The sequence below is a fragment of the Nerophis ophidion genome, linkage group LG10, assembly GCF_033978795.1.
Source record: "Nerophis ophidion isolate RoL-2023_Sa linkage group LG10, RoL_Noph_v1.0, whole genome shotgun sequence".
NCBI classification, from domain to species: domain Eukaryota; kingdom Metazoa; phylum Chordata; class Actinopteri; order Syngnathiformes; family Syngnathidae; genus Nerophis; species Nerophis ophidion.
The window spans coordinates 13,355,775-13,371,960 of NC_084620.1; the positions used below are offsets into that span (position 1 = coordinate 13,355,775).

General features: G+C 44.5%; 1 protein-coding gene and 1 long non-coding RNA gene across 4 annotated transcripts in view; one reads left to right on the forward strand and one right to left on the reverse strand.

Moving 5' to 3' along the window:
* kdm6ba (lysine (K)-specific demethylase 6B, a) overlaps positions 1–16,186 on the forward strand; it is a 103,883-nt gene that overhangs the window by 81,765 nt on the left and 5,932 nt on the right. The window contains exons 5-24 of one of the 3 annotated variants that reach the window (XM_061912472.1): positions 4,806–4,893; positions 6,474–6,593; positions 8,072–8,195; positions 8,389–8,484; positions 8,562–8,835; positions 8,917–8,994; positions 9,079–9,252; positions 9,330–9,503; positions 9,613–10,116; positions 10,560–13,261; positions 13,341–13,467; positions 14,047–14,152; positions 14,235–14,440; positions 14,517–14,614; positions 14,688–14,753; positions 14,829–14,977; positions 15,158–15,272; positions 15,349–15,536; positions 15,617–15,758; positions 15,833–15,959. In XM_061912472.1, the coding sequence (XP_061768456.1) occupies positions 8,077–8,195; positions 8,389–8,484; positions 8,562–8,835; positions 8,917–8,994; positions 9,079–9,252; positions 9,330–9,503; positions 9,613–10,116; positions 10,560–13,261; positions 13,341–13,467; positions 14,047–14,152; positions 14,235–14,440; positions 14,517–14,614; positions 14,688–14,753; positions 14,829–14,977; positions 15,158–15,272; positions 15,349–15,536; positions 15,617–15,758; positions 15,833–15,959 (5,445 nt within the window). In that variant the 5' untranslated portion in view covers positions 4,806–4,893; positions 6,474–6,593; positions 8,072–8,076. Of the gene's footprint in view, positions 1–4,805; positions 4,894–6,473; positions 6,594–8,071; positions 8,196–8,388; positions 8,485–8,561; positions 8,836–8,916; positions 8,995–9,078; positions 9,253–9,329; positions 9,504–9,612; positions 10,117–10,559; positions 13,262–13,340; positions 13,468–14,046; positions 14,153–14,234; positions 14,441–14,516; positions 14,615–14,684; positions 14,754–14,828; positions 14,978–15,157; positions 15,273–15,348; positions 15,537–15,616; positions 15,759–15,832; positions 15,960–16,186 lie in introns of all 3 variants that reach the window. The other 2 variants (XM_061912471.1, XM_061912473.1) reach the window with 2 other exon arrangements.
* LOC133560222 (uncharacterized) lies at positions 3,376–6,938 on the reverse strand. Its single transcript, XR_009808406.1, has 3 exons — positions 6,443–6,938; positions 4,123–4,174; positions 3,376–3,681 (listed from the first exon to the last, which is right to left on the reverse strand). It is a non-coding gene; the product is annotated as an uncharacterized LOC133560222 (long non-coding RNA).

Below are 16,186 nucleotides of genomic sequence, written 5' to 3' on the forward strand. Positions count from 1 at the left end.
TGACCGTGGTAAATGGATTTACACAAACATAGCATCAATTATAAACCAAATCGTTTTTAATAAAAACTTCTAAATATGTTTTCTAACAATATGAAAGCACTCTAGGCATGAAATAACATGTCACCTTCACACCATTTTAATCCAATACAGTAATCCTGCCTAAGGCTGAGATCAAATCAGTGACTGAACCGCGCTCTGATTGGTTTGGTCTCCTGTAGTAGCCAAAACTACTGTAGCATTGATATTTTTAGGTAATGTTTATGCTTGAAAATGGGTTATAAAGCTTGCTCAGTGGCTTTGTGGTTAGAGTGTCCACCCTCAGATTGATAGGTCATGAGTTTGAACCCCGGCGAGTCATACCAAAGACTATAAAAATGGGACCCATTACCTCCCTGCCTGGTACTCAGCATCAAGGGTTGGAATTGGGGGTTAAATCAATAAAACGATTCCCGAGCGCGGCAACCGCTGCTGCTCACTGCTCCCCTGTACTAAATACCCATATTTTTTCTGTGTTGATCCCTTGCTGGAAAAGTGTATACCTCCCTGATGCATGAGGTTATTATTTTATTGCGAGTGTCATGAGATATGGGTCAGTGGGTTCATATTAGGTGCTTACACATCGGTTGCCAGGCAAGGCATACAAGCTGCTGTGTGCATTGGTTTTGTCGCAAGCCTATTCTGGAGGGGTCTCTCACGCCTCAAGAATACTGGGAAAGTGTCTTCCTTTGAACGTCTAAGGTGAGCAGGTTTTGGATATCACAGTTAAAGAAAAATGTGTGTGTGTGTGTCACCACTTTGCCACTGGGCTAGAGGTAATTTCTCAGCCACACAACACCCTATAGAGGAGGCAGGAGTAGAATAACACACATGTAGTTGTAACGATACCTGCACTCTTAAACACTGTAAGAAAGTTGTTGTGTTCATCCTCAGTCACCATGGTGACTAAAGACACTCAAACAACCGCACAGTTATGACTTTAGAATGTTTGTGTTGTTAGTGTGTTACACCTGAACACCCGTGGCTAAGGCAAACGCTTTCTGGTCATCGTGCAGACAGCAGGAAAGAAAGAAAGGCGAAGGTTTTGGCATCCATGTGTGGAATTCCACCATGCAGTGACGCCGGGCCATGAAGTGCCTGCTGAGGTCTGTGCTCAGTAAAAATGAGCAGGCAGGCTGACCTCTGTACACTGAAAAAAGTGACTTTTTGTAGCTGTAAACTCTATTAGATTAACTGTCATAATTTATACCTAATATTTTTAACATTCAGTAAGAACTAGAGTTTCTTAAGTAAAATGTTATTAACGTAAAACATGAATTATGGGGGAAGAGTAAGTTTTACTTGTGTTTCCTCATACTATTTAAATGTTTAATAGTTGTACGTACATAAACCTAAAAATATTACATAAACTTTACTCTGAAAATCTAGTGTTTTGAAACGCAGGCACGACAACGCATGCGCACAGTGCGCACAACAGGCTCTGTCCGACTGTCTCTGCTCCGCCCGTTAGGATCACTTCACAGAGCACTGCAAGGTGGCATTATGGGTAATTGTTATCTTGCGTTTATAATGTGTTACAGAGTCGAGGTTTATCAGAAATGTATTTGGTGTGAGTTCACAGAGTGTGGCGCATATTAGTAATAATGTTAAAGTTGTTATATCACAACCGTCAGTGTAAAAGGTATGGCTGTTGAGCAATTATGCATTGCAAACTCTCATTTATAGCATCGTGACGCATGCGTCCTTCCGGCACGTAATCATGATGGCGTAAAGGTGGTCACGAAGACATGCTGAAGAGCAGCGGTCCCCAACCACCGTGCTGCGACCGCAGAATGAAATTTTAATTAAAGTCCTTTTAATCACACGCCATTGTCAAGCGTTGGAGTGAGAAGAGATTGTAAAACTATTAGCGCTCTGACGGCTATACAAGGAAATATGGTATATAAAATTTACTTAAAATTTTGAGTAAAATGATGTTCCCGCTGATGAAGAACAAGTAGACTTTATTAATTTGTTAAAATAAATATAACTCAAAACTTAGATGTAATTAAGTAAATGTTACTTTATACCTTCACAACTGTTATGTTATATGGTAAGTAGAATTGACTTGATACTGGCAAGTGGGTGTTACTTGATATTGCAGCATTACATTTTACTTAAATCATTTGCGCGCAAATCTTTACAATAATTTTTTTAAGTAAATCTTATGAGTTATTTTTTTCAGTGTAGTAGTGTTCATCTCAGCAAGACATTGTGGACAAATTGCATGCTGCAAACGTACACGTTTGGTGAGAAAGAAGCCCATAAAACGGCTTTGGACTGAACTTGAGTTATGTTCTCAGAAGGAAGTGGCCACTGAGGTCAGAGTGTCACCTAAAGAGATGGACTGGAAGAGTCACAAAAGGGGTATTGTGTGCAAAAAGTTGCCAAAATTCGACCATCACCTCACTCTTTATCATTTGACGTGTAGGTTTGGATGAATGCTTTCTTTTTCTTACTGCTTTTCAGTTGCCCATAATTATGAATTTCTTTATGGAACAGTCAGGACAGGAAAATGACATGTTTGTAATTTGAAGGCAAAACGACTGGACTCAAACCAAAAGACTGAAAACATCATTCACCTTTTATGTGGTCTGTTGTGGCATCTTCAGCGTTGCCATACATAATTATTGTATTTGTACAATCATTTCACCCTCTCTATTATCAATAATATTTCAAAAAATACCATATTGTAGGATAATTAGGGCCCTTCAACAAACATCCTGCACAATGCATTATGTCACGTGCTTCTTTACAGCCAGGGAAGGGCGCTGTTCTGCCAATTGCAGTTTTTTTCGAACACTGTTTATTTACAGGTGCATTATAATAAGCTATACTATACACTGTGGTAAAGTTTGATTGTAGCAGATGCACAATAATTTAGAAATACTCCTACAATAATTATTTTTTCCTCATCTGGCACGGACATTGTGTGCATGTGCAGCATGAAGACAACACATGTGATATGTTAGGAATCTGCTAGACAGGCCTGAGAGGTTTGCTGGACTTTTCAAACACATCCAAATGTTGTATCATGTTGTGTGTTCAGCAGCCTCATAAAGCACACATATGATTGGTTACCATGGCAACTGTTGCCTGAAAAGCCAGTTTGATGTGAATTATGTGAAGACGGAGGTTGTTTTACTCATCTTATGAGGAACAAGTTTGGGAGAGTTTAACGGAATTGATTAGTGAGGCGCCTACGTCCTCTCTTTTTGTGTGCGTGTGTGCGTGTGTGTGTGTGTGTGTGTGTGTGTGTGCGTGTGTGTGTGTGTGTGTGCATTGGTCTTGAGTCACTGTTTTCTTCTGTCTCGCACATCTTGGTTGAGACAAAATCTCAGTGGTGACACACACACGAGCAACCTTTACCAGAAGCTTTTACTTTAGAGTGACGAAACAGTCTCTTGTTGTGAGTCACGTGTTGTTGATCACAAGCACAAGATGACTGTCAGGACTGTGTGTGTGAGTGTGCGCGCGTGTGAGCGAGTGTGTTTGAAGAAAGGCAGACTGAAACAGAAGCTCACGTCAGTTACGTCACCTTCAGCAACATTCTAAAAAGTCCTCAACAGGAATGTCCAGTCAGGGAGGCGTGCTTCCGCTCCGGCTGTGACGACAGCTTCCCTTTCCGTCATCACTCTGCTTCCGCTTTTTAAACACACACATGAATAGTGTACAAAATGATTTCACTTAGGACACAATACACCCATGTATGTGTGTGACATTGGCATAGAGCATAAGCAATATGTTATCAAACTCATTAATAAACACTTCATTGTTCCACAAGGGGAAATGCATCAAGAGGGGAATTTGGACTTAGCTGTGAATTTCTAAGTAACTTCTGCTTGTTTGTTTTTAAGCAGTAGAGAGCTTTTTTTCAGTCGCATCCTGTTTGTATACACACAGTTGCTGGCTCACCACCTAGGAAACTAATGACGCAACCGTGTGTGAGAAATTCCCACCATTAAAGGAAAGGGGTGGAGTTTAGGGGAACAAGGTTGTGTATACACGCCCCAAGTCAGAAACTCACAACACACATTCATTGTCTCTGCTGAGCACTCCATCAGTTTGCTGGTGTGTTACACTCACATCTGTGGTCATCTGTCTTTGTGCACTATCAAGTCTGTATAGGTCTCCTGAGCTGCAAGAGTGGAGAAATATTTTATTGCAATTAAAAATGGACATTACTTTTATTTATATATTGATGTATTTATTTGACAGGGACAGTACAATTAAACATTGCTACCTATAGGTAACCAATGTCAAAGTACATAAGACTTCTAGCCACAGGCTAATTTGCAACCATTGTCCCTATTGTCCCTGATAAGGCTTTTGAAGAAAAGTTGAGAAACGTGTAAAACACATACAAAAAGATTAAGACAATTCCCCGTTTGTCCATATTTCACCCAGTTCTAGTGCTCACACTTCTGATTTTCCTCAAGCCACTTTTTCAGTTTTGTGGAGAAAGGTTTAATGTCCGACTGTGACTTTAACTCCAGTGGCAAAGAGTTCCAGAGATGTGAGGCCTTCACTGAAAACGCATCAATGTGTAAATGTTTGGTTATTAAAGATAGTAAGGTCTGTACCACGTAAAACTGATTAAGGAATCATGCTTTTTTTATTATTCTAAACATGCTTTATTTGTTGGTTATTGTGGTTTTAGGAAATATTGCAGTGTGATTGAGAGAGTGACAAAGAGCACAGTTATCAACATGTGATATTGTCCTATAAGCCTGACTGACAGCAATGCTTTTGGTTTTTGTGTCTTCTAGTGTCCAGGAGACCCCTGAGAGATGACTGTCGGCCGAAGCTAAGGCGCAACGTAACTGTCAATCAATAAAGTTGGTGCTACTCCGGGAGGTAAATAAGTATGCACGTGACATCTTGTCTGTCTTCACCACGCATCCTCATGACACCAGCAAAGGATGGCGAGTAGATATCCAATTTAAGTTTCCTATATTAGAACTATCCCTCCTCTTCTCCTGATTTTAAATGAATACTACAAAGTTAGGTGGGTGGATGGGGTAGCGAGCACAGCTAATTTAGGAGCACTCGCCCGTGTAGCGAGGTTAATACAGTATAGCTGGCCATAACATTAGTTACACCTACGTAGTACAATCAGCAATGCTCATCTGTTTAATGAATCAATTTCATTGGGATGTAGAACTGTTTCCAATATTTTGACACTACAATGACAACAATAATGTTATATTAATAGCCGATGGCCAGCTGACTGACACGCGGTGCTCCGATTTTTTTATATAATTCGGCTCTAAATGGACCTCAGACAACCTCATGGACACACCTTAATCAGATCATGTTTGTTTTTTGAAAAATTAGACATAAAACATTCCAAAATTTGGTTTCCATGATTCGCCGTCCGAAAATTCCTTCGAAAAAACACTCCTGTCTGTTTTTCTTTGCTTCGGACCTGCATCCGCTTTGAGACCCTTTTGGTAATAGCGTCATGATAGTAGCACAACACAAAATCATTTCTTGATGCTGTCTGCTATTTAACATCAGCATAGCCATTCGAGATGTAATATTTGTAATATGTCCCAATATTGCAGCGGACATCAGGTACAACAGAGTTAGGCTTGTTGACTTGTAAGGAGCCGCTGATGCCTTGTATGATATCATGGCTCAACCCGAAAAGCAATACAATAATGGATGCTAAATGGACGTGAGCACCCCCCCAGTGCACGGAAGGCACATGGTGTACGAACAATAGTCGCATTAGAGAGTGTGCACGGACACTGGGACGTCTTATGTAGGTGAGAAAATACACAAAAACCGAACTATTTGAGAAATAAGACTAAATTAGTGCATGGAAACGTAGTGACTCAGTTGTGTTACGGTAACTCACAATTGAACTTCGCCTGCTTTGTATTGTGTTGACACTCTCCATTTTTTGTGTTGTCAGCTGGGAGAGGAGGCAGTCATCCATGTGTTTTTTCTGTGTGTGTGTGCGTTTTCTGTCTGTGAGAGAGAAAGCTGAATGTGTATGGGCATCCTGGCTGTTCCTATACTCTCCATCTTTTTTCCTTAATCTATTCTTCCGCCCTGTGCAGACCGTCTGTGACCCCCCTCCCTCTATCATGCCTGCCGTAATGAGATTAAACCCCTGTGTGTATCTGCCAGGCACACACACACATACACACCCACACTATTCAAGCACGCCGTCGCCCACTTTTCACACTTGGCGTCACTTCCAGGCTTGCATGCATTTAGACTTGGCACATCAAGTCTTTTGTCATCATCAGAAGGTTGGATTATGTAGGTTATTCTCATAAATACCCTCAGGCCACCACAGGCTGGTTGACACAGTACAGCCACACAAATACATCCATTATATATTTTTGTCAAGCAGGAAAAAGTAGCTCCAGACTTTTAGTGTTAAAAGAGGCACCTTATTGACGTAAATGTCTCTGTCCCGTCAGTCGCCTGGTTTGTGGGTCCCTGGTGCTGAAGACAGAAGAGTGGGACAGTCAAGATATAAAGTCTTGGAGTGAGGCCCTCTCTGTGCTGCAGTGGAGGGCTTCACAGTTACAGCTAGTCCGGTGAGTACACGCCTTCCATCGCAAAATATTCCATATTTGTATTTTTTTACAAATGCAATTCGCTCTCAATCTAAAGTTCATTCTATAATGTGCATAATAAATTGGTTTCTATCTCTTTAATTTTTAAATGAAGTATTGTGGTGAAGAAATTGAGGCAAAATACAAAGTAGCTTGCACTATTTGGCAGTGACCAGCAGAGGGCGTAAATTACTCACGCGTGATGAGTCCTGCAATCTTGTAATGGGCTGCAGATGGAAGTAGCATAATTGTAAACTAAAATACCATTAAAATAAACTTCAAATTAGAACTGTCAAAGTTTACGCGATAACTGTCCTTTGATGGCAATCATTTTCTTTTTGTTTGTTATGGAGCCAAACACTGCCAGTAAGATTTGGTATTGAAAAAAACACTGACATTTGGAAAAGTTGTATTAGCCCCGAAACAGTTTTGTAAAAAAATATCTATACAAACATTGAAAAAATGAAATGTTTTTGGGGAATATTTTTGGGGATCATGGAATGTCTTCAATGCCAATATTCCTGGGTTACAGTCACGTGAACTATAGGCACTTCCGGGTTTAAAGCGATGGTCGAGAGCAGGGGTCCGCCCCAGCCTGCAAATATCCAAAATCTGGCCCTTGGGGAGTCCCAAGTAAAAAAAAAAATTATATATATATATATATATATATATATATACATATATTTTTTTTTAATCCGTCCTTTCTAATCCATTTTCTACCGCCTGGTCTAGCGTCCAATTGGGCTACTGTTTATTTACCTGCATCAATGCAGATTTGGTTGTATTTTTAAAGGTTTAGAGGCAAATATATTAGCAATCATAAACATTTTTTTAAAATGGGTTGGAGTGGACTTATACACTCTTAAAAAGAACAATATTTGAAAGATTTAAACCATTCATAATCACCAAGACGTTACTGCTTGCTACGACCTCACTTCATTCAACACTCACAAGGATTTAGAGAAAAAAAGATTGGAGACACATCATGTCTTTGCGCCTGGAGGGAATGTACAAATTAAGCATTACTCCGTGAAAGACAATGTTGGACTTATTCGTGCATCGCTAAGTAATCTATTTGATTGACATAACGAGTGCCATGCTGCTGTGATTGTGGCACTTATGAGAAAAAGGATAAGTTTGTTTGCAGTTGAATTCCTGCTGCAAATATTAGTCTCATCTATAATTCATGCCTGCAGTTGTTTTTATGGTGTGAAGTTTATATTTTGTCTCATTATTGAGCTATAAATGTTCCTGTAGTTCAGCAATGTTTGCTAGCGATATCAAGATTCACTACATGCTGTTGAAAGATTTATTCATCTTGTTTATTATTACTATTAAGGATATTTTGTTGATGCTAACAAGGAGCACCAAAGACGCTATATTGGGTAACTCGTGTTGACGTCATAAATGCTATACTGTCAGTGTGATGTTTTACAAACGGTCTTGGCTGCTTTGCGCAGGCTGGATGCATCACGCAGTAGAGCAGTTTGGTGGCCGTGGCACACGGGATTCCTTCCCTCTGGATGGACTCAACAGGGGACCCTGGGCTCCCGTGGGCGGCCGCGCCTGGCAGCCACCTGGCAGGTTGGTTGCTCTGCCAACACACATACAAACATCTCTGAAACACATTCACGCACACACACCATGGTTAAGATCTAATTAGAACACTACCATTTCATTGGAGAGTTTAACCCTAAAATACTTCAGAGTCACTTCCATTTGTGGGAGGAAAAGCCATTACAAAAATGTGTCATGTGACGACTGCCTTGCTCATCAGGTGTTTGCCTGGAATGACCCAACACCAGATCCTTCCCCATCTACCTCCTGGTCCAATCAATGGACTCAACCAGTCCGGAAAATTCTTTAATAATGGGTGAGTGCACAACATAGTTGGGAGAAATATCACAAAAAGTTAATTTTGTATTTGACTCTTTTTTGGTCCTCCTCAAGGCCCATGCGAGGAGGAGGAGGTGACAAGCTGGATCTCTCACAGCATATGTTGCAGAGGGAGCAGACCAGACTTAATTCTCTGCATCCTCCCCCCCCCCACCGCGCATGGGAGCAACTGGGCCAGCTGTATGAATCCCACCATCCTCCTCAAGGACACCTTGGCTTACCTCTTCCTGAGCACTCACTTCGCCTCCATAATGGGGGCTATGCAGGCAGCGTAGGAGTTTCCCCCAACCTGCATCTCCCTTCCCTCAGGCCCAACCAACCTATGAAGGTGACTTATAATGCATATATTGACTTGAAAGGGGAGTGTGTGCACTCTTGTTGAATGTCTTCTTCCATTTTCCTACTTTAGTTTGGGGGTCCTCAGGAACACCCCGCTTCTCGGGGGCCACCACTGCTGGGAGACGACATGTGGCCTCAGGTGCACCAGGTGAGGGCTCTCTAATTTGCTGAGATGATTTTTCAACATTACTACTGTTGCCGCACACTCTGATCTCTCTTCAAACGTCCTTAGCAGCAGAGGACCCATCCTGGCAAGATTCCTGGGGGTCAGTTGAAGAGATCAGCCCCCCCACTCGGAGAGCATTCTGTCATCCAGCACACTCCTCTGCCATCCGTGCACCCGCCTGGCCGCTCAGCCACAGAAGACTGTCCCAGCCCAAGAAAGAGGAAAAAGAGCTCAGATCAGGTAACGATAATAAGCGTAATTTTTGCACTTCTAAAATTTGATGTACTCATTCACTCTGAATGGTTTCATCCTTATAGGTACCCCATCTTGGTCACCAGCGCTTCCCAGTACCCAGCCATGTTTTATCTCAACCTCACCACACGCCTCCTAAACCAATCTTCTGGAGCCCCCTTCACAAAGAGAGCAGCACCTGGCAGCCTCAGAGTTCTGATCGCAAAAACTCGCCAACGCAGGAGTTCTTAGCTAGAACCGTAAGAATCCTTTAGTTTACTTTATATTCATGTTTTGTATTGGCTGGCCAAACTTTCCATTAAATATTACTGATAAATCTTTTTTTTTTTGTGATTCTTTCTCTTTCAGGAGGTCCATAAACAAGCATTAGGAAGCTATCCCTATAAGTTATCCTCGGCCACCCTAACGCAACCCACAGCGTCACCTGTGAACCCGCCTCCTCCTAGCTACAACCAGGGATGTGCACCTCCCCTACAAAGAGACTCCTTCTACCCTAAATCTACACACTCCTACCGCAGTCCCACATCTAAACCTAGTCCCGCTCCCCCCTGTCAGGCCACAGAGCCCCACAGTCAAAGAAGTCTTCAAGGCAGCAGCCTAACCCCTCCTCAACTGCCATTGACTTCGAGCAGAGGGGACCGAGATCCACATCGGCACACCCAGTCGTCACCAGCAAACCCACAAGCCAGCAGCAGCAGTGTGCCTTACAGCCACTTCCAGCCTCACCCAGGACTCAGCCACCACGGCCCCCCTGCGCCTCTACTGCCTCCCACCAGCATTGCCTCAGTACCTCAGCAGAGTTGCCCCTATGAGGTGTGGAGGTACCAGAGCAGGCCCAGCGGTCAGTCCGTGGTAAGTCCCAAATTAGTCAAGTACTTTATTTTATTTAACATTTTGACATGACCTTTTGTAAACTAACATTAAATTTCACTTCTCATTTTATGGTGTACGTGTTTTGTTGTTCAGTGTCATATTAAACATAATTTTATAGTTCACTTGTAGGATTAGCCAAAGTGGCCTTTCGGTTATATGTTGTTTTATCATTATCTCTTAATTATTTATTCTGTATATTTTAACGTGTCTGTGGGTTTTTTAAAAGGCGCTTATACATTAAATGTATATTATAGGGCTATCTATTGGTCTGGCATGTGAATAGCCATTTGTATTTATTAATACTATTGGTACACTGAAGTTAGAATTGTTTTAAATAAATATGCTAATGTTAGCCAAGTAATGCTATGTTGATCCAGTTTAGGTGTGATGATTTATAAAAGTGATGTTTATGTCTATGTCAGGAGTCAGGCATCTCCAGACATCCAGGACTGCTACCTCAGCACCAGCAGAGCCACAATCAGCCGAAGCCCCATGTCAGCTCTACTAGGACACCCGTCATCACTCCCAATTTCCCCCGTTCTACCTGTTCCTCCAATACCCAAGGAAACAACACACCATCTTTGTTCTCCTCAGGACCTTCCAGGACAGTAGACGATGTCACCACCAGAGGATCAAAGCCTCCTTTAAGGCCTCCTGTCTACTACCACGCTCTTCCTCATCAAGTCTTAACGTCCTCCCAGACATACTCCCCAACAAACATTTCTCCCACTGTGGCTCCCCAGCAGCCCCAGTCCATCGAGGAAGCACTGGACAAGCTCGATGCAGAGCTGGAGGGCCACATGCGAGCCGAGGAGAGCAGGAGGAGAAGGGACAGGGAGGACGAAGAACGTCGAACAAAAGAGCGTGAAGACCAGGAGAGGAAGAAGAGAGAGGAGCAGGAAGAGATGAAAAAGCGAGAAGAGGACGAGAAAAGGAGGCTGCAAGAGTGGGAGCTGCAGGAGCAAGAGAGGAAGAGGACGCAGGAGGAAGAGAGGAAGCAGAGGGAAGTGGAGAGGCTGCAAGAGGAGGAGAGGAAGAGGAGGGAGTGGGAGAAGCAGGAGCAAGAAAGGAAGAGGAGAGAGTGGGAAAGGCAGGAGGAGGAAAAAAGGAGAGAGTGGGAAAGGCAGCAGGAGAGGAGGAGGGAAGCAGAGGAGAGGAAGCAAAGAGAGCAAAAGCAAGAAGAGGAGAAAAAGAAGAGAGAAGCTGAGCAGATGAGAACAAAAGCCAAGGAGCAGCAGAATTCAATTGAAAACCTGCAAAGGCTTCTGTGTGGCCCACCACCTACTGCTCCTCCACCTACCGCACCCTCCCAGGCCTCAGCCTACCCCTGGCTGAGCCGTGGTGGCGCCCCATGCCAGGCGCCTGACAACAGCACCTCTCTGGGAAGACTCCAGCCGCCGCCATTGACCCCACAGACAGAGTTTGCTCGTGAGAAGCAGAGGCAGCGGGAAATGTGGGGCAGTCCCCATCTGACACACACTACCTCAGGGATGAATAAGCCCCTCGCCACACAGGTCGCACCACAACAGTCCAAAGACCAAGCAGGTGCCCCTCCGACACTCAGAGAGCCACCCAAACTCTATCCAGCTTTTCCTAGAGAAAACCTGCCACCACCACCTCCTACGGCACCACCCGCCGGGACTCTGCTCGACAAGGAGTCAGGCGACGTCTCGGACAGTTCTCCCTTTGAAGAGGAGACCGCTGAGTTGTCCACGCTGCTCCCGGACGGCCTGGCCAACATCATGGCAATGCTTGATGAGTCCATCCAGAAGGAAGAGGAGATGTACTTGTGTGCTCCCCCCCTCCTCCCAGCGCTCAAACACCAAGAAGACTTTGGAGCTAATCAGCCTCACGCCAGCCCCCCTGTGCTCAGCCGCCAAGGGTCACTGGCATCGCCCTGCAGCCGCACATCTTCCCTCAACGAGGAGGAGGATGATTGCCTTAAAGTCTGCCCCCCTAACACAGGAGTGGGGAACAGCAGCTACCGCCACAGTGACCTGGCCAAACTTTACGGCCTTCCCGAGCAGGTCAAAAGCGAGCCAGATGATGATGACGAAGATTCTGAGACCCCTTCATGCTCCCCACCACCTCAAAGACCCCATCTCCACCAGACGGGGGTGAACAGTATGTTCAAGTCTCTGGCGACGGTCCTGGAGAGGCAGAAGTACGCCTACCGCGGTGGACCTTTTGGTAGACCGCCGCCGTCGGCTCTGGTCGGAGTTAAATACTCTTCGTCCCTCTCACTGGGTCCTGATATTTGCCGCCAGCAGAATGGCAGCTCCCCCGTATCCGATTCCACCAATGCCCCTTTGAGTCCGACGGCCCAACCTCCAAAGTCTCTGCCTCTCTCTTCTGAAGAGAGGAACGCAAACGTAGAGTGTGCTGATGAGAAAGGATATCTGGAAACGGAAAACCCAGTTCCTTGTGTCAAGGAGAAACAATGTTTGACCACCATCTCAGAGTCGTCGCTGGCAGAGCTGGCTGACAGCTGCCAGCTCTCACTCCCTCGAACGCCACTCCCCAATGTGGAAAAAGAATCACGGCACAGCAAAGTGGAAGATGGACAGAAGCCTGAGAAAGTGAAGGAGAGACACAAGGACAGAGAGCGGGACAAGGAGAAGAGGAGAAAACATGAAGACAGGAAAGAGAGAAAGAAGCATAGAGAAAAAAGGGAAGAGGTTGCTTTCTCTTCATCCTCATCCTCGTCATCATCCTCACATTCCAGCAGCAACCACAAGAGGCACAAGGAGCGAAAGAGTCACAAGGACAAAAAGGACCGGCGGATTCTGTGTGACCTCATCCTACAGAGCAAGGGCGGCTTGGGAAAGAACCGCAATCACGACCCGGAAAAAAAGAGACGCAAGGACACCTCCTCCATTGAGGGCGACCATGTTGAGTGGCGGTCAAAGAAAGGCGCCCAATCCAGCTCTTCGCTCGATTCCAACAACTTGCTTAGGCTAAAAGCACTGTCTGACGGGCCCCCCAAGGAGCTGAAGATCCGCCTGATCAAAGTGGAGAGCGGTGACCGAGAGACTTTCATCGCCTCTGAGGTGGAGGACAAAAGGATCCCTTTGGAAGATATCACCATTAAGAACACCGCCACTGAAATCATCCGCTCTTGCAAGTGAGGACTTGACATAGGAAGAGCATGCTTTTCTTGAAAAAATCTGAATTACATGAATGTTGTCTGTGTCTTGTTCAAGGGGCACCAGAGTAAAAGGGAAGTTCAGGGAATCTTACCTTCTACCGGCTTTTTCTGTAAAGCCAATCATGACGTCTGAGGAGCCCATTCCAAGGGAAAAACTCAACCCACCGACTCCCAGCATCTATGTGAGTAGAGAACGCCTCTCACATCCATTTAGGCTTCTGTCACCACATCATAATACTAACAAGAAGACAAGAAATAATAATAGTTAAAATCAGCAGAAGGATTTTACGACGATAGCTGCAAATGTACAAAAAGTTGCATGTAGAAAGAACCCTTTTGTGGGGAGGACACTGACTAAACCAATTACATTTGTGTATTACCCAAGAGGGCATTTCACTGCAGCCATCAATAGTAACACTTGGCTGATGATTAAAATATTTAATGGAAGACTACATTTATGATGATTTTTGACAAATAGAATATAGTTAAAATAGCAGACTACATACATAATTTTAGCATTAAAAAAATTGGGAGCTGGTATATGTTTTATGATTGACTGTATTATTGTGTATTTACAAAATTATTTTCAAACTAGGGTGAATGAGATGTATTGTCTTTGAGGAAAACATCTTATTTTCATTCTTTGATTATACACATACAGGGATCCACTGTAATGGAAAAAAGTAGCTAAGAGTTAAATGTTGTAGTCTGTACATGTTTGTTTCGTAGTCTGAAGATTTTGTTCATTTTGTGTTGAGCAGTTGGAGAGCAAGAGGGATGCCTTCTCCCCTGTATTGCTGCAGTTCTGTACTGACCCAAAGAATCCAGTCACAGTCATCAGAGGCCTGGCTGGGTCGCTGCGGCTCAGTAAGCTCCTAACAGGACTTAAGCAATCAATTTGTGTTTTCACCCAATACAAATGCTAACAATGCTCACTCTCATTTTTCAGACTTGGGCTTTTTTTCTACAAAGTCTCTGGTGGAGGCCAATGCAGAGCAGGCAGTGGAGGTGAGGACTCAGGTACAGCAGCCGGCCGACGAGAACTGGGATCCTAGTGGCACGGGCCAGACGTGGCCTTGCGAGAGCAGTCGCTCACACACCACCATCGCCAAGTACGCTCAGTACCAAGCCTCCAGTTTTCAGGAGAGCCTGCAGGTAAGGAAACACCTCAGCTACACGCTACTGGCCCCGTGCTGAATCGCTGACTAATGAACAAACGCTGGTGGGGAAGGAGGAGAAGGGAAGCGACGAGGACGAAGAAGAGGATGACAAAAAGCCATCCGGCAGCTTAGAAGTACTAAGCAAGGACGTTGCAAAAGACAGTAGCAGGTGAGGAGTGTCTTACTAAGTCAAACTACTTGGGAGCAATATGAATCACACATTGTGTTGGATTTCACAGCAGTGAGCAGAAAGCAGTTGGCAAGATCATTAAATTTGGCACCAACATTGACCTATCAGACCCTAAGAGGTAAGTGCAGTCCACTCAAGATGCTGACTGTCAGTCTGTCAAACGACAGCATGTTGAAGAATGGATGTCTTGTAGGTGGAAGTCTCAGCTGCAGGAGCTGCAAAAGCTGCCAGCGTTCATGCGGGTGGCATCTAGTGGCAACATGCTGAGCCATGTGGGACACACCATCCTGGGCATGAACACTGTCCAACTCTACATGAAGGTTCCAGGCAGCAGAACGCCAGGTGAGCTTATCCCTGGTGGCAATTGTTTTATTGTGATGAAATGAGACCAACTATTGCCTGCTTACTAAATGTGCTTGTTGAATGTTAACTAGCATTTGACTAATTATCAGTCAGAAGTTGGTACCAAACAACACAATAAGTAAAAGCTGGAGTAAAGTGTCATGTTTGTCCACTTCACAGGCCACCAGGAGAACAACAACTTTTGCTCAGTGAACATCAACATTGGCCCTGGAGACTGTGAGTGGTTCTCTGTGCACGAGAACTACTGGCAAGCCATCAGTGACTTCTGTGAGAAGTGTGTACTCCTGACAGAGCACACATTTCATTGACTTTTATGAAAAAGTGACCATTTGCCGTTGTCTTCAACTCAGACATGGGGTGGACTACTTGACGGGCTCCTGGTGGCCTGTGTTGGAGGACCTCTACAACGCCAATATCCCAGTGTACCGCTTTATCCAGAGGCCAGGAGACTTGGTGTGGATCAATGCAGGGACTGTTCACTGGGTACAGGCTGTGGGTTGGTGCAACAACATCGCCTGGAATGTAGGCCCGCTAAATGGTAAGGAGTGCACCACCTGCTGGCGGAAAAAAAATCATCCTTCAAAATGTCAATCGTTTATGCGTTTGCGTGTGTTGCAGCTTACCAGTACCAACTGGCCCTAGAGAGGTTTGAGTGGAACGTAGTCAAGAAGGTCAAGTCCATCGTCCCCATGATTCACGTGTCGTGGAACGTGGCCCACACCCTCAAGATCACTGACCCAGACACCTTCAAGATGGTCAAGTGCGTACATTAAGATGACTGTAGCTCCTCTATATGATCAATGCATTTAGATTACATTTGATTGTTTGTTGCAGACACTGTCTATTGCAGTCCATGAAGCACATCCAGATCCTACGTGACCAACTGGTATCTCAAGGCAAAAAGATCTCTTACCAGAGCAGAGTCAAGGACGAGCCCGCCTACTACTGCAACGAGTGTGACGTGAGTACACATGAGAGCTGCGCGATTATGGGCAAAATAATAATCACAATTCTAAATGGTAGGTAAAACAGTGTTTCCTACTGGTCTGCAATTTTCTAGTGGAATTGGGGTACTGTGTGTGTGTGTGGGGGGGGGGGGGGGGGGGGGGGGTTTATCATGTCATTTGTTATTAAATAGTCTAATAAAAATTCTATAAATATATGTTATCCATATATTTCAAGACAAAT